Source organism: Somniosus microcephalus, chromosome 16 (genome assembly GCF_052327205.1).
Source record: "Somniosus microcephalus isolate GS21.2 chromosome 16, FLI_Smic_1.0, whole genome shotgun sequence".
NCBI classification, from domain to species: domain Eukaryota; kingdom Metazoa; phylum Chordata; class Chondrichthyes; order Squaliformes; family Somniosidae; genus Somniosus; species Somniosus microcephalus.
The window spans coordinates 28949175-28973515 of NC_141002.1; the positions used below are offsets into that span (position 1 = coordinate 28949175).

The following is a 24341-nucleotide window of genomic DNA, read 5'->3' on the forward strand; positions in this document are numbered from 1 at the left end:
GGATCGTAGTGATGTTGTGTGGATATTCAAAGAGTCAGGCATGAGCCTCAGGTTAATTGAACCAGTCAAATTCCTAACATTAGTAGTGAGAAAATTGCTCAAGAGCATTTTACAGGGCACTATCAATATTAATCTAAAGAGCAGAGCGACCATGAGGAATAGTCAGCATGGATTGCGAAGCACTTGGTGCAATTCCTTGAAGTAACCAAGTGTCAGATTTGGATCAGTGGTCGGGCTTTTGCCTCTGACACAGAAGTTACGGGGTCAGGTCCCAGTCCAGAGACTCGAGCACGTAATCTAGGCTGGCAAAACTGAGACAGTGCTGCACTGTCAGAGGTGCCCGTCTTTTGGATGAGACATTAAACTGATGTCTGCCTCTCGGGTGGATGTGAAAGATATCATGGCACCATTCGGAGTCCTGGTTAGAGAAGGTAGCAACAGATGAGGTTAATGCACAAATAAAAATAATAGCAAAAAGACTGGCATGCAGAAGTAATTAAGGGAATAGAGGAGGAAAATCAAATCGACAAGTTATAAACAAGGAAAAGACTGAAATAAATGAGTGTGATGTTAGCTTGGTCAAAAAATGTGAGTAAAAAGGAGCTGCCATAAATACAAATAAAACAGAGATAAAGTGCATGTATTGCAATGCTCAGTGTGGGAGCCAAGCTGATGTAATTAAAAGCAATTATGTCACAGGAAGATAATGATGTAATAGCATTTAACAGAAACTTTACTGCAGGCTGGGCAGGAGTGGAAAATAAACACTGGGTTATAATTTTAGGAAGGACAAAATAGGTAAGAAAGGAGGAAGAGTGACAATGGAGAAGACTGGTGTACCCCAAAAAAGAGGTTCAGACTGAGTCAATATGGTTAGAGATCAGAAATATTAAAAAAAAAGGATTGTCGCATTTGTGGGGTTGTGCTACAGATCCCCTAATTTTGGGAGGGAAATGGAAGAGGAAATCTGTGGACAGATTAGGGAGATGAGTCGGAATAACAATTGCTGTTCTAGGAGAATTTAATTATCCACTCATTGATTGGGACAGGGAGGGAGTAAATGGAATGGAATTCTTAAAATGTGTGCAGGACTCCTTTTCTCAAGCAGTGTGTTCACATGCCTATAAGGGGAGAAGTATTGCTAGATCTAGTTACGAATAACCAAATAGATCAGGTAGATGAGTTAAATGTGGGTGAGCACCTCAGGCAGAGTGACCGCAATATGATGAGTTTTAAGGTCCAAATAGAAAGGGGGAAAAGTTAGTACCAAAACATGGGCAGTGGATTGGAATAGGGTAGAATTTAGAAACATGAGGAGTGAGATAGTTAAGGTAAGGTGGATAGAGAAATTGGCACAAAAGCAAAGGCTGCCGGCTGGGGAGGAGGTAAATCCTGAATTAGTTCAAAGTGGGATGAGAGATATAATGTGGACATGTGCTGGAGGACTGGAGAGTATCGAGAGTAATACTCATTTCAGAAAGAGAGATGAGAGCTAACCTGGGTAATTACAGGCCAGGGTATCTATGGGAAGAGAAAATAATTAGACGCAGCCAACTTAGATGCCAGAAAGAAAGTTTATGCTCGAAAAACTTGATACAGTTCTTTGAGGAGGTGATAGCTATAGTTGATGGGGGATAAGCAGCGGATGCGGTATACATGGACTTCCAGAAAGTCATTGACAAGATATCACATAGGAAACTATTAGAGAAGGTTAAAGGGGATGGGATTAGTGGAATTGGACCAAAAAACAGATAGAATGTCACTTTTAGGTTCCTGCATTACAACAGTGACTACACTTCAAAAGTACTTCACAGGTTGTAAAGTGCTTTGGGACGCTCTGAGATTATGAAAGGCACTATATAATTGCAAGTCTTTCTTTCAATTCTTTCTTTAGATCCCCTTTTTAACCGTATGTGCTTGAGTAAATAAGTCCCATATTTTGAGCCTTCAAAACTATTTTCTACCTGTATTTACCTCTTGTAAGATCAGTATATCTGGGTTCAGTATATCTGCCCCTAGAGACCAACATAAGGTGTGGTATCTTGAGGTGGCCATAGATGGAGACAGACACAGGTTAACCCCTTAACATGGTTTAATCAACACTTGCACATAAAAGCTTCTGCCATGAGGCAGCAAAAACAAAGAGTACAACCAGTACAGATCAGACTTAACTCAGGAGAGCCATTGCCACAGCACCACCTGGTGGATCAGGTTACTCATAACCTCCCAGGTTACTACACTCCTCCCCCCTTAAGATTGCCGTATGCAATTCTTAAACAATAACCCTTACTAGGTACTACGTTTTAATTAACCAGTATGCTCTAACCATGGTTAACCCCTGACTAATTTAACAGGTTTGTATAAGGCTTTCTGGTTGCTTGCGAATCCTTTGTGAACGTCTTAATTCCACTTGTGGTGGATTCTCAGATTCATTCGCACTTGAGATTGGAGTAGTCTCTGATGTTGGTTTTACTCTGTCCCGCTGTGGCCTGGCAGTACCAGTGTCCACTGGCACCTTATAAGCCGTGCTGGGTCCTGGAACAGCCTCCTCTACTGCCCTTTGTTCCATCTGAGGCAGTTCCCCCTGCTGCCGGCTGAAAAGCTGATCCACATGCCGACAAACCCCTCGGCCATCCCCTAGTAACACGGAGTACGACACAGGTCCTGTAATGTCCTGGATTAGTCCTGATATCCATTTAGGTCCATAACCGAAGTTCCGGGTGTACACAGAGTCCCCTATGGCGAAATGGCGAGCTTTAGTATGTTTGTCATGGTACGCTTTTTGGTTTGTTTGTTTTGTCTCAACCTTGCTTTTGAGATCTGGGTGTATCAGGTCTAACGTGCACCGCAACTTTCTCCCCATCATCAACTCAGCCGGAGAAAGCCCCGTGGTAGCTTGGGGTGTTATACGATAACTAAACAAGGCTCTATTGAGCTTGGTCTCCAGGGTGTCACCTGAGCTCTTCCTCATGAGCTCCTTAAAAGTCTGCACGGCTCGCTCGGCTAACCCATTTGAGGCTGGGTGATATGGAGCCGAGGTGACATGTGTGATTCCATTCCTTACCATGAATTCTTTGCTCCCTTCACTAACAAAACACTGTGCATTGTCTGATACAATCATTTCTGGAATACCATGCATGCTGAAGCTGTTCCTGAGACAATTCAGTGTGGCATCAGTCGTTGCAGAGCTCACTGGATAAACGTCGATCCACTTTGAGTGAGCGTCAACCAGCACCAAAAACATTTTGCCCATAAAAGGTCCCGCATAGTCTATGTGAATTCTCCTCCAGGGTTTGCTGGGCCACTCCCAGGGATGGAGTGGTGCCCCGGCAGGTGCTTTCCTCTGTTCCTGACATATAGTACATGACTTTACCTTTGACTCAATTTCAGCATCCAAGTTAGGCCACCACAGGTAGCTCCTAGCCAGTCCTTTCATTCTAGTCATTCCTGGGTGCGATTGATGCAACTGTTCCATCAAAGTAGAGCGTCCCCGCTCTGGGACTATGATGTGTGCTCCCCATAGCACACATCCATCTTGGACACTGAGCTCGTGCTGTCTCTGTCTGTACGGCGCGAACTCCGGTCCCTCACGGTGATCTGGCCAGCCTTTCAACACATACTCACGGACCCTTGACAGAACGGGGTCCTTGGCTGTCCAGCCCTGGATTTGCGCTGAAGTCATCAGGGGACTGATCTCCTGATCCAGCATCAGGACGTGCTCCTCAGGGGAAGTACTGCGAGGAGATTTTGAGAGGGGCAGGCGGCTGAGAGCATCCGCGTTCCCGTTTTCCTTGCTGGCTCTGTACGTGATCACATATTCATAGGCTCTTAGCATTACTGCCCATCTCATTACTCTCTGTGATGCCATTTGAGGCACCGCTTTCATCTCATTCAGTAAGCTAATAAGAGGCTTGTGGTCAGTACTGATTACAAACTTCCTCCCATATATGTACTTATGGAATTTCTTTACTCCAAATGTAATGGCCAACCCCTCTTTATCAAGCTGTGAATAGTTCTTTTCCGCAGCTGTGAGCGTGCGTGAAACAAACCCGATGGGCCTTTCCGCTCCATCTGGCATGCGGTGGGCCAACACTGCCCCCACTCCATAGGGTGCTGCGTCGCAGGACATTATCAGCTCCTTCTTCTCGTCGTAATGCACTAACACCCTGCTGGACTGAAGTAGCTCCTTTGACTGCTGAAACGCTTTCGCTTGCTCTGGCCCCCAACGCCATGGCTCCTCCTTTCTCAGCAGTTTGTGCAGGGGTGCCAGCAGCATCGATAAGTTTGAAAGAAACCGGTTATAATAATTCAGGAGCCCTAGATAGGCTTTCAGTTCAGTCACTGAGGTGGGTGCCGGTGCATCCTGCACTGCCCGCACTTTCCCTGGTAATGGATGGAGGCCTGTGGCATCCACCCGATGTCCCAGGAATGTAACTTCCTTCTCCATGAAACTACACTTACTCCGTTTCAGGCGTAGCCCCGCCTCTTCCAGCCGCTGTAGCACTTTGTCCAGTGTTTTTAAGTGATCCTGATCATCACTTCCTGTTAGCAGAATATCATCTAAATACACGGCCACCTTTGGAATGCCCTGCAGAATGCCCTCCATAGTCCGTTGGAATATTGCTGGGCTAGAACTGACACCAAATGGTAACCTGGCATACGTGAACAGCCCCTTGTGCGTGTTCACCGTGACAAATTTTTTTTGATTCTTCATCTAGCAATATCTGCTGATACGCATGACTCATGTCCAGTTTGCTGAATCTTTCTCCCCCAGCGAGCGATGTTAACATGTCCTCCATTCTCGGAATGGGGTACTGTTCCAGTGATGATACTCTGTTCACTGTTAACTTATAGTCACGACACAACCTTACGTTACCGTCGGGCTTCAATACCGGGACTATTGGTGCCGCCCAGTCTGAAAATTTCACTGGTTCTATTACTTTGTCCTTTAGCAGGCGATCTAGTTCCGCCTCAACCTTGGTTTTCATTGCAAAAGGTACCGACCTTGGTTTAAAGAAACGAGGCGTGGCATCACTGGCTACATGAACCTTGGCTGTGGCTCCCCTTAAGGTGCCCAGTTCGTCCTTGAACACTAACTCATGCTTCATCAGCACTTCTTGCAGTGCCTCTGTACTGTCCTCCATTTTATTCATTGCCTGCCAGTCCACACTCAACTCACTGATCCACCCTCGCCCTAACAGGTTTGGCCCTGACCCTGCTACCACTACCACCGTAAGCTCTTTGGTGACTCCTTTGTGTTCCACTTGTACTTCGGCCGCCCCCAAAATGTCCACCTTCTGTCCTGTGTAGGTTTTGAGACTAATGGGGCATGTACCTAGCTCTGGTACTTTTGCTTCCCCCCATAGCTTGGCGTACTCAGTCTGCGACATTATGGTTACGCTACATCCGGTGTCAATCTCAAACTTTACTTGACCTCCGTTCACTATCAAATACTGAGTGAGAGGGGGTACGTTGGGCCTTGAAGTGTCTATACTGTATATAGTGAAAACCGACTCACTAGACTCTTCCTCTTGTATGTAATTTGCCCGCTTTGTGTACTTCTCCCTCCCCCCTTTTGCATGCTTTGCCCCTTTAGCCCTGCTTCTCTCACTCACTGCCCTTTTACAGACTTTCTTTAAGTGCCCTATTTTTCCACAATTGTGGCACTTTGTCTTTGCAAACCTGCAGTCCTTTGCATAATGGCTCGTCCCGCCACATCGGTAGCAATCCCCAACCCCGACTGGTGGACTTTTCGCGCCAGCTTCCATCTTGAAAACAGCTCCTCCCACTGGTTTACCCCATTTCTCCTTGCTCATACTGTTTAAGTCCTTAATGTCCTTGTTAGCCATCTCCATGGCTTGTGCTTTTTTAAGTGCCGTCTCAAACGTTAATCCTTCTTCTGACAGCAACCTTTGCTGTATACTGTCGTCGTTAACTCCGCATACTAGTTTGTCCCTTAACATGACTGTGAGCGCATTTCCAAAATTGCAGTCCTGTGCGAGCTTCCGAAGCTCCTCCACATACTCAGTAACGCTTTCTTCTGGCCTCCTAATCCTCGAATTGAATTTCCATCTCTGTACTATTTCACTAGGTTTCGGATTGAAATGATTCTTTAGTAGATTCACCAACTCGTCAAAAGATTTTTCTCCTGGCCGCTCCGGGCTCAGCAGATTCCTCATCCGTGTATAGGTTTGTGCTCCCACACAACTCAGTAAAATGGCCCTTTTCAGCACTGTCCACCTCGTTTGCCATAAAGAAATGGCCCAGTATTTCACAATACTCCTCCCAAGACTGCGACTTGCTGTCAAAAGGTGCCACGGAGCCTACCGTTCGTGCCATCCTTGGAGTCCGGTCACTTCAGCCAAAAAATCAAACTCCGTTTCGACTCCCGCGGCCTAGCCTCGTGCTTTTCCAACTAGTTTGCTAACCAACCCGAGCACCTCTTCCGAATACTCCAAAACTCTTCCGTCCTTTATTCTCGTCGCCATATGTGGTATCTTGAGGTGGCCATAGATGGAGACAGACACAGGTTAACTCCTTAACATGGTTTAATCAACACTTGCACATAAAAGCTTCTGCCATGAGGCAGCAAAAACAACGAGTACAACCAGGACAGATCAGACTTAACTCAGGAGAGCCATTGCCACAGCACCACCTGGTGGATCAGGTTACTCATAACCTCCCAGGTTACTACATAAGGGATGAAAACTAGACTCAGAACTGAGGGTTAAAAGGGAAGTAGAGAAAGTCATTGTCTGGAATGTGATTTATCAGTTTCTGGGACCATGGAAATGGCGTGGCATTTGTCAAAGAAGAAGAATGACCAGTATAAGGCTAATTTTGTTCTTTTCAGGGAAGGGCAGAAGTGAGAAACTGCAGAATATTTTACTCAGGACATCAAATGGGCTGAGTAGAATCCATGATCTAGCAAGTTGTACATGGGCTGGGAAGGAATGGGTATGATGGGCTTAATTTCCTCCTTTCATTCCATGCTTTCTTATTGTTAAGTAAAAGGAGCTTGCTGCCTCTCTTTGCTTCCCTTCCCTTATCTGGTGTATTGTTTTGGACGAACTTTGATCTGGCCCATGAACTTTGTGTTGCCAAAGATGAATTTAAATGCAGCTGGACCAAACTAAATTTGGATCAAGCTAAATGTGATGATCTGATGTGAAGCAAATCTTTTTTGAGTTAGTGCATCTTGCTCAAAATAAAATGCATAACCAACTCTCTAGTTTATTATTCAGCAAGTATTTAAAGCTGTGGTTTTCTAGTCACATCCTAAATATGTAGGAAAGAGGTAAAATATTCTTACTGATGATATTTCTCTTGAAGTTTTTAATATATTTAACTTCTTCATTCATTATACACGTATTATAAAGGACATTCCTGGTTAACTTTATGTCATTAGGTATGAGTCTTGGCTTAGTGGCAATACTCTCTGCATCAGAAGGCCTTGAGTTCAAGCCCAACTCCAGAGATATGAGCACATAATCTAGGCTGACACTTCACTGCAGTTTGAGGGAGTGCTGCACTGTCGGAGGTTTTGGATGCACTTTCGGATGAGGCGTTAAACCGAGGGCCCCATCTGCCCTCTCAGTGGATGCAAGATTTCCCATGGCAATGTTGAAAGGAGAGCAGGGGGAGTTCTCCTGGTATCCTGATCAACATTTATTGCTCAGTCAGCATCACTTTAGAAAAAACAGATTATCTGGTCAGTATCACATTGCTGTCTGTAAGACCTTGTGTGCAATTTGGCTGCCACATATCACTACATTTCAACGGTGACAACACTTCAAAGGTTCTTCATTGGCTGTAAAGCGCTTTGGGATGTCCTGAGGTCACGAAAGGTGCTATAGAAATGCAAATTCTTTCTTTCTTGCTTAGCATCAGTTGCTTTATTATAAATTTGTCTGAACAGTCTCTTCAGGGTAAATGTCTTTAAAGTGCTATCATTCTTCCCAGAGACTTGGCAGACCACCTGGCCCCCCATGCTTTTGTCCAATATTTTTTGGGGAACTGATCAGTCAGAGGTGCCCAAGAGCAGCCTGCTGTGCTCTGTTTCTCTTCCTCCCTCACAGTAAGGAAGATCGCGATATTTACTCGGGGCCGGGAAGAGAGCCAGTGGGTGGCAGGGAGAAGGGGGTTGGATTTTCTGACGGGAAACCTGGACGTATGGGTTTCCCACACATCCTGCAGAAATTAACTGCAGGATGTCTTTTAAATTTTTTCAACATGTTTACTGCCCAACAGCCGGCCAGATTGACAAGATGGCTGCCTATTGGGTGATGAAACAGCTGGGGGGTCGGATGGCTGGTAAGTCTGACATTGCGCGGGTGGGGGGGGTCGGATGGCTGGTAAGCCTGACATTGCGCGGGTGGGGGGGGGTCGGATGGCTGGTAAGCCTGACATTGCGCGGGTGGGGGGGGGGTCGGATGGCTGGTAAGTCTGACATTGCGCGGGTGGGGGGGGTCGGATGGCTGGTAAGCCTGACATTGCGCGGGTGGGGGGGTCGGATGGCTGGTAAGCCTGACATTGCGCGGGTGGGGGGGGTCGGATGGCTGGTAAGTCTGACATTACGCGGGTGGGGGGGGTCGGATGGCTGGTAAGTCTGACATTACGCGGGTGGGGGGGGTCGGATGGCTGGTAAGTCTGACATTGCGCTGGTGGGGGGGTCGGATGGCTGGTAAGTCTGACATTGCGCGGGTGGGGGGGGGTCGGATGGCTGGTATGTCTGACATTGCGCGGGTGGGGGGGGGTCGGATGGCTGGTAAGTCTGACATTGCGCGGGTGGGGGGGTCGGATGGCTGGTAAGCCTGACATTGCGCGGGTGGGGGGGTCGGATGGCTGGTAAGCCTGACATTGCGCGGGTGGGTGAGGGGGGGGTCGGACATCAGGGGAGGGTGGGGGGCAAATCGGACATTACCGAGGTTTGGGGGCCGGCCGATCATGGGGGTCTGATCGCGTGGAGGTAAGCTTGTTGGGCCTGGAGGAAACACTCTTGGCCCACAAGCAGTGCAATGAAGGCACTTACCTCATGGATCTGGCCCTTTTCGTCTCCTTTTACCTGCTGGGATTCCCGAGGACTGAGAATTAAGTGTCAGCCATACAGTGTAGGACTGAAGTCTTATGTAGGTAGGGATCAGGTAGGGATGCAGGTTTCCTTCCCTGAAATTATGTCATTGAACCTGTTGGATTTTTGCGACAGTTGAGTATCTTTCATGGTCCTCCTCCTCCTGGTGCCAGCCCACTTATTACTTGCCATGGTGGGTTTTGAACTCGTGTCCTCTGGATTATGAGTCCAATACTATAACCACTAAGCTACTGCATCCATGAGAGTTTATAAGCCTTATAAAAACTCTTATATGTCAGCAAGTTTATTATGTTGCAGTACGTTAACTTGTGTTTTAAATTGTCTCTCTTTTTTTGCCCAGTTGCAATTTCTTAAGCTTTTATTTTTGAGAAACCTTGGGTGACCGGCCAACACTCATTGTGCAAGGCACCAGCCAGGTTGAAAATGGTGAGATGCAAGTTGGGACAAATCAGTAAGTAGTGATTGGGTGAAGCTTGTAGTTTGTAGAAAGGAAAACTGAAGGTGAGGGTAAGCGTACTGAGGTTTTGAGGTGCCGGGGAGGTTTATTTCATGTTTTCTGTTGCTTCTGTATGCTGGTTTGTCCGTTTCAGTCAGTGAGCGCCACCAGTGTGCTTTCACTAGTTAGTCAGCGAGTATGTGGAAGTTTACTGACATAGCAAGGAGCTAATTCTGATACAACAGACCTGCACAATCTGAATTACCAGCTTGTTGTGCCAACAAGAGCAGACAGTGTTGGGAATGATGGTTTCTCCTTGTTGCAAAGTGCTGGTGATCCTCCTCAGCCACTGTCCCTTTACTGGTGAATTGGGATGCCTGGTAGCTTTTATTGAACCATGCAGTTTTCTATTTATCAAGTGCATGTAATACATGAAATGTATAACTTTTATTTTAGGAAGTATCTCACGGCTGGCAGCCACTAAAGTGGAGTCTTGCTAGTAATTCATTCACCAGCCAATTTATTATGGTACAGAGCCTATTGGTACAGGAATTTCTGTTGTGGTGATTAACATTGAATTTGTTGTTGAACATGGGAAAAGAATTACAAAAATTCCATTTCCACTGGACCTGACTTCACTCACGGGTGTATATTTTTTAAATTAATCCATGGGATGTGGGAGTCGCTGGCAAGGCCAGCATTTATTGCCCATTCCTAATTGCCCTTGAGAAGGTGGTGGTGAGCTGCCTTCTTGAACCGCTGCAGTCCGCGTGGTGAAGGTACTCCCACAGTGCTGTTACGGAGGGAGTTCCAGGATTTTGACCCAGTGACGGTGAAGGATGTATAATGTTTGATTGTCTTAAAGTTGCCAGTGAAATAGAGTATAGGTTAATAGGTTAATGTTGTTTGGAGTAGAGGTATTTACAATCTAAATGTATAGTTGTGCTGGTGACAGTTCATGGGCCTCCAATGAAATATATTAAAAAGTTTACTGTCCAGCTGTGGATGTGTAATTATTGTTCATTCCGGCCTCATTTCACCTAGTGTCACATTGTTGCACTCCAGCTGCTGAGGCCAGTGAAAATCCCCCAGGTACTGGAAAGTAAGCTTTATTTGTTTAAGTTTATGCTCACATTTTGTTGTTAGTTGTATAGTTCACTTGGGCCAGGTTCTGAGCTATCTGGTATTTTTGACAAAGAAAACAAAACAATGAAAAGGATGAAGTCCATAGTGTGACTTACTTATGAAGGGCTGGTAGATAACGTTCTGTCTTTTTAAAAGTAAACCATTGCAGTAAATAGCTCCCTCGTGTGGATATTGTCAATAATGCAGTCAGTTCTCAATCCTCGAAGTTACTTTACTGTGGAGGAGGTGTTTTTGATACCAAGCATTCCTTTGTGCCGTTTTACAATGATCACTCTGACCTGGTGGCGGGGAGGGCTGCTGGGAAATCTTCCTTTTTATTTCCTCGTAGCCAGCCTGCTGGAGGACCAGTCACTTTGGCTGAGAAAGCTGGCGAGTAGTTGCCCAGACAATCATCTCCATCGACAGACCCATCAGTTAGTGTTGAGGTTTCAAGCTGAAAAATAAAACTCTACTTCCTGCAGCTCATCAGATGTAAAATTTAAAACCTCCATGCATTGTTAAAACAAGAACTTCGAATTGGCGCTTGCCTCTCTCTAGCTATGTATTTTGTCTGATGCAGTTGATGATGTGATCAAATCCTTCTTCAAAATGTGTTTTTCTCTCTCTCTCCCCCAACCCCACCCCAGAATATTGTTCAGATACGTTAAGAAGTATCATCTATACTCTTATATATAAGACAGCCCATGTTGAAGATTATCCCTGAAAAATCCACCTTAGACACTCTCAAAAATATATGACCCATAACATTCTATCCACCAAAATTCTTAGCTTCACGTTGGCTGGTGCACGCACGTAGGCTTTCTCTCTGCTTCTCATTTCAGCCTTAAAGTTGTATTTGGCTCCTCCAGCTGCAATATTTGAGCAGCAACTTTCCCTTGTGTCATCAATTCTGGCTCCCATCGCTGGAGTGAGGTTGGCCGACGAGAGGGGAAATTGGCTTTCAATGTTGAGGCACTGACGGAGCAGAGCAAGACGGGAGCTGATGGTACTGCACTGGGTATGATGCCGGGTCCACCGCCTATGGAGAAATTTCTCTGCTAGGAAGGAACCTAGTCAGGAAGGCAACCTGCAGGGGGATATGACCCCACACTTTTAGCCCCATATAAAAGAAAAGAAAGACTTGCATTTATATAGCGCCTTTCACGACCACTGGACGTCTCAAAGCGCTTTACAGCCAATTTTTGAAGTGGAGTCACTGTTGTGGGAAACACGGCAGCCAATTTGCGCACAGCAAGCTCCCACAAACAGCAATGTGATAATGACCAGATAATCTGTTTTTGTTATGTTGGTTGAGGGATAAATATTGGCCAGGACACCGGGGATAACTCCCCTGCTCCTCTTCAAAATAGAGCCATGGGATCTTTTACATCCACCTGAGAGAGTAGACAGGGCCTCGGTTTAACGTCTCATCCGAAAGATGGCACCTCCAACAGTGCAGCACTCCCTCAGTACTGCACTGGAGTGTCAGCCTAGCTTTAAGTGCTCAAGTCCCTGGAGTGGGACTATGAACCCACAAGCGTCTGACTCAGAGGCAAGAGTGCTACCCACTGAGCCACAGCTGACACATATAGGGACATTTCAAGTATATACAATAAACCTTAACAGTTGAAAGTGTCAGCAGTTTAATTAGTTCTAATTCACAATGGTGTGTTTTTTCTCTTTTACATTAACAGGTGAACAAGAAATACATTTGCATAGAAAAGTAAATGCTCAACGGCAACTGACCCACCAGCCTTGGTAAACAAGTAGAATTATTTATACATTTATTTCATTAGGGAACTCGCTTTCACATGAAGTGCAGATATCCTGCAAAGATTACATGGTATGAAGAATATGATAGACTCTGTAGATGTTGTTAATGTTAACTGATAGCACCACCCCCCCCCCCCTACAAAACCACTCCCCAAGTTCTCCTTTAATTTGATGTGGTGTTTCACATAGTGAATGAGTTAAACTACAATGTTTGTCTAGGCTTACTGCACTGATTTGAAGTGACTTATCTTTCAAAAATATGCTGAAATTGCATTAAAAAGTCATGGAATCAATACTCGGAAGGGTCAGAAGAGGAACGCATTATGCTCTCAAGTACTTCCCTGTCCAACAAACACTTCAGAATAGATTATTTTGCATTTTCTTCTACCTGAAAGAAGAAATTCCAGCTTTTCAGGTTGCTAGAGATGAGCCTTGTTTAGTCTCTTGTCTGAGAACGCTTGCTTGGGTAATGTGTGCACCAAGCCCTTCTTTGGGAAGCTCTCATTACAATCAAGCAGGGATCAGCATCCTTCACAGTCCCAGTTGCCAATCCCAGTCCTCTAGGACAAGTAGGATCCAATATCCATCTGGCTGGGGGTGGATGAGGAGGGTTTCCGGCAGAGGTTGTAGTCTCTCCCCTTTAGTTTATGATTTCTCCTCCTTTGTGGTATTTATGGGGAAATGCCCTTTGGTTCAAAGGTACTTTCTACCCCTTTGCAGAGTATAATCCTCCCTCAAAACACAACTCAGTTTTGACAGGTTCAAAAATGGAGGCAGAAGATACCTGTTTTAAAAAATTGATAGGGGGGTGTTTTGACAGATGCTCAGTAACACGCCTCTCTATCCTGTGCTCTATCTTGCTGCATGCCACTTCATTTTGGAGAAATGCAGCTTGTCATGCTGCAGGACTTCACCATAAGGCTGTTAATATTTCCTTTCCCTTTAGGTTATGTGAGCAGGTTTACCAATTTGGTGGGGAGGGGGAAATAATCTCTGGCAAATCTTGTGAGTTAGTGTGTGCACGAAAAGTAATATTCTTACAATCTGTTCCTGAAGCAACATCTTATAATCATGTAAACCATAATTATTGTAGAAATGATAACCTCCTCTTGTTTTTAGAAGCATTGTTTAACGAAAGATTCTGCTTATATACGCCGGGAATTTCCTTGGTGGTTCCACTGAACGACCGTTGTAACTTTGATGGAAGATCGGCAGAAGCCCCCTTCAAGTGGTGTATTCTGCCATCGTTCTGCCAAAGTTACAACTGCCGATTGGGAGAACTGTGAGGAAATTCCAGGTGTTGGGGACGTATCCTGTTTTTGAAGCATCCAAAAGTGCTTTACTTGGTGACTGTTGGTATGTGGGCAAATGCAGCAGCCACACTGTGATTTTTGTCTTTGCTGGTAGCTATTGGGGGAGGAATGTTGACCAGAATATGGGAAGGACTCCAGGTTCAGTGTTGGCAATATTGCTCGTGAGAGGCAACATTCCTTGTAATGAAAAATGGCAAAATGCCTGTTCCCTTTGCAATCAATGACTAACTACCTAAATCACACATTCCAAACCATGTTCACAGGATTCTGTTAGCCAGTCACTAATTACCGGTAAAACAGTAGGCATTGTTCCTTTTTTTTGATTAAAGGTGGACGATCACCCTCATTTTCTTCCCAAAATGTAATGTTTTTTGTAAAGTGAAAATGTATGTTTCTTTTGCACTTACAGTGTAAATTTTGAACAGAGATAGCACATTTTAAAAATAATTAAAAAGTGAATTATATTTTAGCCCATGGTAAAACAGTCACCAACGTGACTTCTGGACTTTTTATTTGACAGGTCATACGTGAATCTTCAAAATAATTTTGCTGTCTTGTGGCGATGGATAGAACAAATGCTGCCCTGCGGAAGCGACACCAGGTAAATATGAAGCTGCTCCCATCAAAATCTATCGTGTGGTGTGTTTAAAAAAGTGATCTACGGTCTCCCTCAAGTGTCAGTGTCTGAAGTATGTGTTCAGGGACCAGATCTTTTTAGGAATGGCTCGTGTGGAGCTTGAACACTGGCACAGACCAGTTGGGCCAAATGGCCTTTTTCTGTGCTGTAAATTCTATGCAATCCAAAATATCACTTTTCATAACTAATCGTAATGTAGGCAGTTTTATCCTTTGCAATTAAAGGAGGCGAGTGAAATAGGCCCATGTTTAGGCTTGCACACAATTCAGCCGAGCACAAGACCATGACACAAAAAGGCAGAAAAGTCATTCTTAATCTGGGAGATGAAAAAGAATGGGGCGAAAGACTAAAGAAAAGGCAATGTAAACAACAAACCTTTACTCTGGGTTTGGTTCTGATTTTAGAAGTATAACACTATGAGGTAGTTCAGTCTTCACTACTGAAGTTATGGACTCCCCATTAAAAGATCGGTAGAAGGGTTCCTTTCTTTGATAATTAAATCAAAAAAGCCTGTTGCTAACACAACACGCAAAGGAATTCTTCCCCTTATGAGCTTGAATATCAGTTGGAGCTGAGATTAAATCTTCTCTGCCTTTTATTGTAAGTTTGTGCCCCAGCTGCAAGGAGGGCCACGGAAGGGAAAAGGATTCATTCAAATCTAAAGCTAGTTCCTCCAATAACTTTCTTATTAACTGCGATGGAATTTCTCTTTTGAATTAACTTTTCAGTTTTTGTAAAGGATTATCTGTTGCCAGTGTTATCTTAGTGATAATATTTATAAAACATAATGAAACGCATTCATTTTGCAAAACAAAAGTCAAATTCTGACCCGGGACTAAGTTTTATTAAGTGGTGAGACAGTGCCATAAGCCGTAGAGTGCTCTGAGAGCTTTACAATCGAAGTCATCAAAGTAACATTTCACACCACCAGCCAAATATATGCTACCCAATATTGAAAGTATTTCTCTGGATTATTGTGTAGTGGGATATCTTGGGGATATGGAAGGAAATGGCTAAATCCAGTCCTGTATTAGTCATTTTTAAGGGGTCGTTTTCCCCGGACGAAAAGACAAGGAACAGCATTTTTTTTTAATTTTAGAAACTCAAGGCATTCATTGGATTTGAATGTAAATCAAATTTTCATTTTCCTACTGTTTAAAATATTTTTGTGCTCATCACGATGTGGGCGTGTGTGCTGTGAGGAGGATGCAGAGAAACTCCAGTACGATTTAGACAGGTTGGGCGATTGGGCAGATGCATGGCAGATGCAGTATAATGTGGATAAATGCAAGGTTATCCACTTTGGTGGCAAAAACAGGAAGGCAGATTATTATCTGAACGGCAATAGATTGGGAAAAGGGGAAGGGCAACGAGACCTGGGTGTCCTTGTGCACCAGTCGCTGAAGGTAAGCATGCAGGCGCAGCAGGCAGTTAAGAAGGCAAATGATATGCTGGCCTTCGTAGCGAGAGGATTCGAGTACAGGAGCAAGGATGTTTTGCTGCAGTTGTACAGGGCCTTGGTGAGACCACACCTTGAGTATTGTGTGCAGTTTTGGTCACCTTATCTGAGGAAGCATGTTCTTGCCATGGAGGGAGTGCAGCGAAGATTCACCAGACTGATACCTGGGATGGCAGGAATGACGTATGAGGAGAGATTGGGTCAATTAGGCTTATATTCACTAGAGTTTAGAAGAATGAGAGGGGATCTCATTGAAACTTATAAAATTCTAACAGGACTAGACAGACTAGATGCAGGAAGGCTGTCCCCGATGGTGGGGGAGTCCAGAACCCGGGGTCACAGTCTAAAGATAAGGGGTAAGCCATTTAGGACTGAGATGAGGAGGAATTTCTTCACCCAGAGAGTGGTGAACCTGTGGAATTCTCTACCACAGAAGACAGTTGATTAAATATATTCAAGAAGGAGTTAGATATATTTCTTAAGGCTAAGGGGATCAAGGGATATGGGGAGAAAGCAGGGACAGGGTACTGAGTTTGGATGATCAGCCATGATCGCATTGAATGGCGGAGCAGGCTCGAGGGGCCGAATGGCTTACTCCTGCTCCTATCTTCTATGTTTCTACGTTTCTATGAATGTTATTGCTGGGAATTTAAACTCTTCCGATTTCTGGCACCCCTTGTCAGCTTCGAGCACTTCCAGGTTAGGTACAGCCAGATGTAGAGTAAAGCTCTCTCTGCTCTGCCCCAACAACACGCCTCAACACCAAATTTAAGAAGAGCACTCCATGCTGCACCAGTCTGACAATTTTTCCACATACTATCCTGGGGATTCTCTTAAGTAACATTGCCAATTAGTGCCGAATGTGGGACAGTTTTGTACTGACGGCTGCATGCTGGAGTGAGGCTGCCCAAACATCTCACGTCAGCCTTACAGCCAGGTAGAGAAGACTTCCATCCTATCTGAGGAGGCTAAATTTGAACCCAGGAGTAAAAGGCCAAAGTCTAACTCGCTGCACCACCCAGTTGCTCCTTTTTAAAAAAATATATATATTTAGCAAATTGTTAATTTGTATGCACCACAAGTACAGGAAACTCTGGTATCCGGCACCGACGGGACTGGGATGGTGCCGGTTGATTAAAAATTCCGGATGCCGGAGAGGTTTATCTACCGAGGCTATTTTTAACAAACAAAAATTTAAAAAATCAAGAAATGTGCAGTATACAGTAATTGGGTACTCACCTACAGAATGTTGTGTTAAATGGATTATGGAAATTGCTTGATTAAGTACAGTACTGCCAGTTGAGGGTAATCCATAACTCTTTAATTACTTAACAATGGCGGTTCGGTAGAGACTACCGGCAGCATGGGAGAGTCAGACTCCTGTTATTGAGGTGTTCGGACTTCTGACAGCGCCAAGAAGCCGAGTAGTGGCAGTTTGGAGAACTACCCCCACCGCGGGAGACTCGGACTCGGCAACATTTCTGGTTATTGAGGTGTTGTTTTCAGAGTATGAATTTTGCCGGTTAATAGAAAATTCCGGATATTTAGGTGCCGTTTAAACGAGAGTTTCCTGTACTGAGGATGCGTATCCTATTGCAAATTTGCATTCTTTTTTCAAGCTTGCAACTTTAAAATTCAAAGTTGTGATATGATGGGTGCACTTTAAAAATAAACTAACTGAGGCCGGCAGGGAGTAGGACTTTCTTGCATTCCTTCCTTTGATCTCAACTCCACTTTCCTGCCCAATCCTTGATTCCCCTAGTGTCCAAAAATCTATTTATCTCAGCCTTGAATATACTCAACGACTCAGCATCCACAGCCTTTTGGGGTAGAGAATTCCAAAGATTCACAACTCTGAAGAAATTCCTCCTCATCTCAGTCTTAAATGGCCGACCCCTTATCCTAAGACTTTGCCCCCGAGACTCTTGAGCCAGGGGCAACAACTTCTCAGCATCTCCCCTGTCAATCCCCTTCAGAAATTTATGTTTCAATGAGATCACCTCTCATTCTTCTAAACTCCAGAGAGTATAGCTAGGCCCAATCTGTTCAATCTCATCATAGGACAACCCTCTAATCATAGGGATCAATCTAGTGAACCTTCATTGGACTGCCTCCAAGGCAAGTATTTCCTTTCTCAGATAAGGAGACCAAAACTGTGCACAGTACTCCAGGTGTGGTCTCACCAAGGCCCTGTACAATTGTAGTAAGACTTCCTTACTCTTGTACTCCAACCCCTTGCAATAAAGGCCAACATGCCACTTGCCTTCCTAATTGCTCTCAGGTGGACGTAAAAAATCCCATGGCACTATTTCGAAGAAGAGGAGGGGAGTTATCCCTGGTGTCCTGGCCAATATTTATCCCTCAATCAACATAACAAAAACAGATAATCTGGTCATTATCACATTGCTGTTTGTGGGAGCTTGCTGTGCACAAATTGGATGCCGCGTTTCCCACATTACAACAGTGACTACACTCCAAAAGTAATTCATTGGCTGTAAACGCTTTGAGATGTCCGGTGGTCGTGAAAGGCGTTATATAAATCCAAGTCTTTTTTTCTTCTTTCATTCTTTCCAATTGGCTTCCATTTGTGTCAGACATGTTAAGACCCTCCCCTCAGCACAGTTGTGTTATTTCACTCCTTTTCGTTTCCATTTTTCCACCATTTCCAACCTCCGTGGCGCAGGCAGAAACCCTGCTGGAAACCAGCAAGAAATATTAGACCCCTCGTTATTCACACCCTCTCGACATTTATAGCAGCTGAGGTGCTCACCCTGCTCTTGGATAGACTGCTCTTGTAACTTGCATCATCAGCGTTGCTCTACTTCATTAAAACCTTCCAAAAAATTACACTGTAATTGATCACAGATGCACTAGAAAATTCACTTGCGGGAGAGGAAAATCCTAGCCACCATTTCTAATGGGCATGTGCACCACCTAAAAAGCAATGAAATCCTGGCGGCTCTGTTTCAGATGGTGCTTTAACTCCATCACCTCCATTGTAACATACTGCAAAACAAACACGGGATTAAATGGAGGGAGAGGAGAATAGGTTTCTCGATATGCCTAGTGCCATTAAACCCCTCATTATTCACACCCTCTCGACATTTATTGCAGCTGAGGTGCTCGCTCTCCTCTTGGATAGAGTGCTCTTGTAACTTGCATCATCAATGTTGCTCTACTTCATTAAAACCTTCCAAAAGATTACACTGTAATTGATCACAGATGCACTAGAAACATGATTGGGTGAGGAGAGGGGACCTAGCAAGAGAGGATATGCCACTAGGATGAGAAAATTATAGAAAGTAACACATTGTATAATTTAGCATGTCAGTTTATTCTGAGTGCAGACTGAGTTTGCGACATATTACTGTAAGGAGATAATTGTCTGAACTTGCAACTTGCCCGGGTGGGGGGGGATGCTAATATGGCCAAGATTGGATCTGCCGCCCATTATACACCCCGCCTGATTTTCCTTTTCATTGTCCAAAATTTCACCTAATGTGAATAAGGTGAGATGTTTTGTTAAATTAAAACAACTCGTCATTGATGATCAAGCCTTGTTTAATCTAGTTTTCAGAACCGATTCTAGTGGAATCTTGAGGCTTCAAAATAGCTGACTATTTTCATCTGATTCCATGACACATTACTTGAGATCACCTCCCCCCACCATTCCAGTCTGTAGCACTCGTCATTGGCCGCCAGCCATAAAAGAGCTTAATCTGGGTTTGTGGACTGATGTGCCGTCAGTTGGAAGTGTTACTCAAGTGTGGGAGGGAGTTTCTGATTGTTAGTTTCTGGCAGCCTGAGTGGGAACTGGCACCCACGGCAGTTTGAATGACTAACAACCATGAGAATCCCAACTTGTACCTGCCTGATCAGGGGTCAAGTGTTTATCAATTGGAATTACTGGGCTATTATGTTTCACTTTGGAAATTGTGGGCTACGTAGACATCTAGGCCTCGATTTTAACTGAGCCGTGGAGGCGGGCTTGGAGGCGTGCGGGGGGTTAAAATCGCAAAAACTGGCAGGCGGGATCCCCCCCGCCTGGTTCCCGACTCCGAGCCATTTTTACTCAGGCGTCTGATGGTCCCGAATCCGTCCCGCATCCAACAGGCAGGACTGGTCTTTAAGGCCCTTAATCACCACTAAATGGCCTCTATAATGCCATTTTAACAGACCCTTGCACTTTTAACCCTTTTCCACGTAAAACACGCCTGGTGGGAATCACGACTGTGAAACCTGGCGTGAGCACTATTGGCTTGCTGACTATCAGCTGCAGGTCAACCATTAAAGAGGAGATTTGATCAGCCATCATTTGCAGGTGGCAGGATTTTTTGTCTCAGGCCTGGGGCAACTTTTACCAGGCTTAACCACACCTGTGGAAGGTTGGAGCCTCACACACATCTCCAGTGTGAACTCCTGGGAAACCCCTCTCGCCACCTTCACTCAGTGCTTCCTCAACGGAGGCATATGCCAGAAGCATGGGAGCCATTTTTTTCCTTCCCTTTTGGGCATTAGAGGAGCTCGAGCACCAGACGTGGCAGCAGCAGAACCAGGAACAACAGCAGCACCAGCAGCAGGAGCGCCAGGCTACTGCTCACCCACCTGAGACAGCACAGGCCAGAAGGGGCCAGCGCCTGGAAGCCTGTCGGCGCAGGAAATACCCCCCAAACAGGGTCTACAGACACAGGGTCAGCTACCGCAACATGACTGAGCAGCAGTGCCAAAGGCGGCTCCGACTTTCGCGAGAGGTAGTGACTGACATCTGCGCAATGCTACAGCAAGACCTGCTGCCCAGAGGATCAAGTGGACACTCCTTACCAGTGGCTGTCAAAGTCACCACCGCACTCAACTTTTTTGCCTCAGGCTCATTCCAGGGATCATCAGCAGACATCAGCGGCATCTCCCAGGCGGCCGCGCACACTTGCATCACGCAGGTAACCGATGCCCTCTTTGCCCTCGCGCACAATCACATCCATTTCACCAAGGATCGCACAAGTGTGACGGCGTGAGCGGTTGGATTAGCTCATCTGGCAGGCTTTCCAAGGGTGCAGGGCGTCGTTGACTGCACACATGTGGCCCTTAGGGCACCCCATCGCAAGCCAGGTATTTTTGTCAACTGCAAGGGCTTCCACTCCCTTAACGTTCAGCTGGTGTGTGACCACAAGAAGGAGATTTTGCATGTTTGTGCCATGTACCCTGGCAGTTGCCATGACTCCTTCATACTGCGCCAGTCTAGTGTGCCTCCGTTATTCAGGCCGCCAAGGTTGAGTGAGAATGAAGGAGTGAGTGTAGCGATTGCATAGCATAGATACTTAGAAGGAGACAAAGATGGAGTGAGGTTGCAAGACCAAGGGCCCTCCCTGCGTGTTGTCAGTTGTGTTCAAAGCATCAGAGTGATAGGGAGTGTGAGGGCTGCATGGTGGAATAGTTATGTGATTGTGAGCATAGAGAGAGAGGGAATGGGTAAGGGTGCATGGATGTGAGTGTCAAGTGGGATGTGGAGGAAGAGATTGCTAAAGCTGAGTGCTGGTGAGGAAAGGCGATGGGGATCAGATTGAGGGTGATGGGAACTTCATACTTACTTTTCCAGTGCGATGAAGGTCATGGAATCTTTTCCTGCACTGTATCCAGGTGCACCGTGTGACCCCCAAGGAGTTGACCTCCCCAGCCACCTGTATCCACACAGCCTTGGTCTGACTGGGAGGCCTATTCCTCCCTGATGAAGGGAACAGGACCTCCCTGTGGGCCCTAGCCCCATCCACCAGTGCCTGTAGTGCTGCCTCATCAAACTTAGGAGCTGCTCTTGGCCTCCCGCTGTCCATTGTTCCTGTGCCATCAAATGGAGAAAGCTTGGCAGTCTGCAGAAGAAGCAAGGCTTGCTGTGGACCTTAAATGCAGCAGCAATGATGACGTCCTCGGAGGGGACTTTCAGTCATGAAAAACCCATTTGCAAAGGCTTCCCACACGTTGGAAATCAATTGGCCAATTGAGTTAAAATTGCATCAATCTCCCACATCCATTTAGATTCGTGTGGAAAACACGAAATTCGGGGAACACGCCAATAGCCCGCAGCTGAGTTAAAATCGAGGCCCTAGTGTACTACTTGAAGGACTATGCCAGCAGTACTGTAGTGGCCCAGCTTATAGGAGGCATAGAAACATACAAACATAGAAGATAGGAGCAGGAGTAGACCATTCGGCCCCTCGAGCCTGTTCTGCCATTCAGTGCGATCATGGCTGATCATCCAAATTCAGGACCCTGTCCCTGCATTCTACCCATACCCCTTGATCCCTTTAGCCTTAAGAAATATATCCAACTCCTTCTTGAATATATTTAATGAATTGGCCTCTACTGCCTTCTGTGGTAGAGAATTCCACAGGTTCACCACTCTCTGGGTGAAGAAATTCCTCCTTATCTCTGTCCTAAATGGCCTACCCCTTATCCTTAGACTGTAACCCCTGGTTCTGGACTCCCTGACCATCGGGAACATCCTTCCTGCATCTAGTCAGTCTAGTCCTGTCAGAATTTTATAAGTTTCAATGAGATCCCCTCTCATTCTTCTAAACTCCAGCGAGTACAAACCCAATCGACCCAATCTCTCCTCATACGTCATTCCTGCCATCCCAGCTATCAGCCTGGTGAATCTTCGCTGAACTCCTTCCATGGCAAGAACATCCGTCCTCAGATAAGGCGACCAAAACTGCACACAATACTCAAGATGTGGTCTCACCAAGGCCCTGTACAACTGCAGCAAGACATCCTTGTTCCTGTACTCAAACCCTCTTGCTACGAAGGCCAACATACCATTTGCCTTCTTAACCGCCTGCTGCACCTGCATGCTTACCTTCAGCGACTGGTACACAAGGACACCCAGGTCTCGTTGCACTTCCCCTTCTCCCAATCTATTGCCATTCAGATAATAATCTGCCTTCCTGTTTTTGCCACCAAAGTGGATAACCTCACATTTATCCACGTTATATTGCATCTGCCATGCATCTGCCCAATCACCCAACCTGTCCAAATCATCCTGGAGTTTCTCGGCATCCTCCTCACAGCACACACGCCCACCCAGCTTTGTGCCGTCTGCAAATTTGGAGATAGTACATCTAGTTCCCTTGTCTAGATCATTAATATATACTGTGAATAGCTGGGGTCCAAGGACCGATCCCTGCGGTACCCCACTAGTCACTGCCTGCCACTCGGAAAAAGACCTGTTTATTCCAACTCTTTGCTTTCTGTCTGCCAACCAGTTCTCTATCCAAGTCAATACCTTGCCCCCAATCCCATGTGCCTTAACTTTACACGCTAATCTCTTATGCGGGACCTTATCGAAAGCCTTCTGAAAGTCCAAATACACCACATCCACTGGTTCTCCTTTATCTATTTTCCCAGTTACATCCTCAAAAAATTCCAGTAGATTAGTCAAGCACGATTTACCTTTTGTAAATCCATGTTGACTTTGTCCGATCCTGTCACTGTTTTCCAAGTGCTCTGCTATTACATCTTTTATAATGGACTCTAGCATTTTCCCCACTACCGATGTCAGGCTTACCGGTCTCTCTACCACCTTTTTTGAATAGTGGGGTAACATTAGCTACCCTCCAATCCATGGGCACTGTTCCACATTCTATCGAATGTTGGAAGATGACCAGCAATGCATCTACTATTTCTAGGGCCACTTCCTTAAGCACCCTAGGATGTAGATTATCAGGCCCTGGGGATTTATCGGCCTTCAATCCCATCAATTTCCCTAACACCATTTCCGTACAAATACTGATTTCTTTCAGTTCGTCCCTTTCATCAGACCCTATGTTACCTGACATCTCTGGGAGGTTATTTGTGTCCTCCTTTGTGAAGACAGAACCAAAATATGTATTTAATTGGTCTGCCATTTCTTTGTTCCCCATTATAAATTCCCCTGATTCTGACTGCAAGGGACCTATGCTTGACTTCACCAATCTTTTTCTCTTCACATATCTATAAAAGCTTTTACAGTCAGTTTTTATGTTCCCTGCAAGCTTACTCTCATATTCTATTTTCCCCTTCTTAATTAATCCCTTTGTCCTCCTTTGTTGAATCCTAAACTGCTCCCAAACCTCAGGTTTACTGCTTTTTCTGGCCAATTTATATGTCCTCTCCTTGGATCTTATGCTATCCCTAATTTCAGAGAGAGACAGTTTTTTAGGCCATCGTTGACCAATAAACTGGGGTTTGGAAGGGGAGATGGTTCCACTATTACCTAGCCTATCAAAGCTAGAGCATCTCCAGCAATGGTTTCTCTTCCTGCTCCCACAGTATTACCTCTGGAGTCCCCCAAGGATCTATGCTTGGCCACCTCCTCTTCCTAAATGCTACCCCTTGGTGACATCATTCAAAGAAATAGGGTCAGCTTCCATGTGTACGCTGACGACACCCAGCTCTACCTCTCTACCCTCCACTGTGTCTGTGTGACATCCAGTCTTGGATGAGCTGCAATGTCCTCCAGTGAAACAATGGGAGGACAG

At 45.4% G+C, this 24341-nt stretch overlaps 1 protein-coding gene across 6 annotated transcripts in view; it reads left to right on the plus strand.

Annotated features, from left to right (window-relative positions):
* Positions 1–24341, plus strand: part of znf800a (zinc finger protein 800a) — a 130876-nt gene that overhangs the window by 72612 nt on the left and 33923 nt on the right. For 5 of the 6 annotated variants that reach the window (XM_086008744.1, XM_086008738.1, XM_086008739.1 and 2 more), the window contains 2 exons: positions 12347–12410; positions 14259–14339. In XM_086008744.1, coding sequence (XP_085864870.1) covers positions 14301–14339 — 39 coding nt within the window. In that variant the 5' untranslated portion in view covers positions 12347–12410; positions 14259–14300. Of the gene's footprint in view, positions 1–9437; positions 9543–12346; positions 12411–14258; positions 14340–24341 lie in introns of those variants that run through there. The other variant, XM_086008742.1, reaches the window with a different exon arrangement.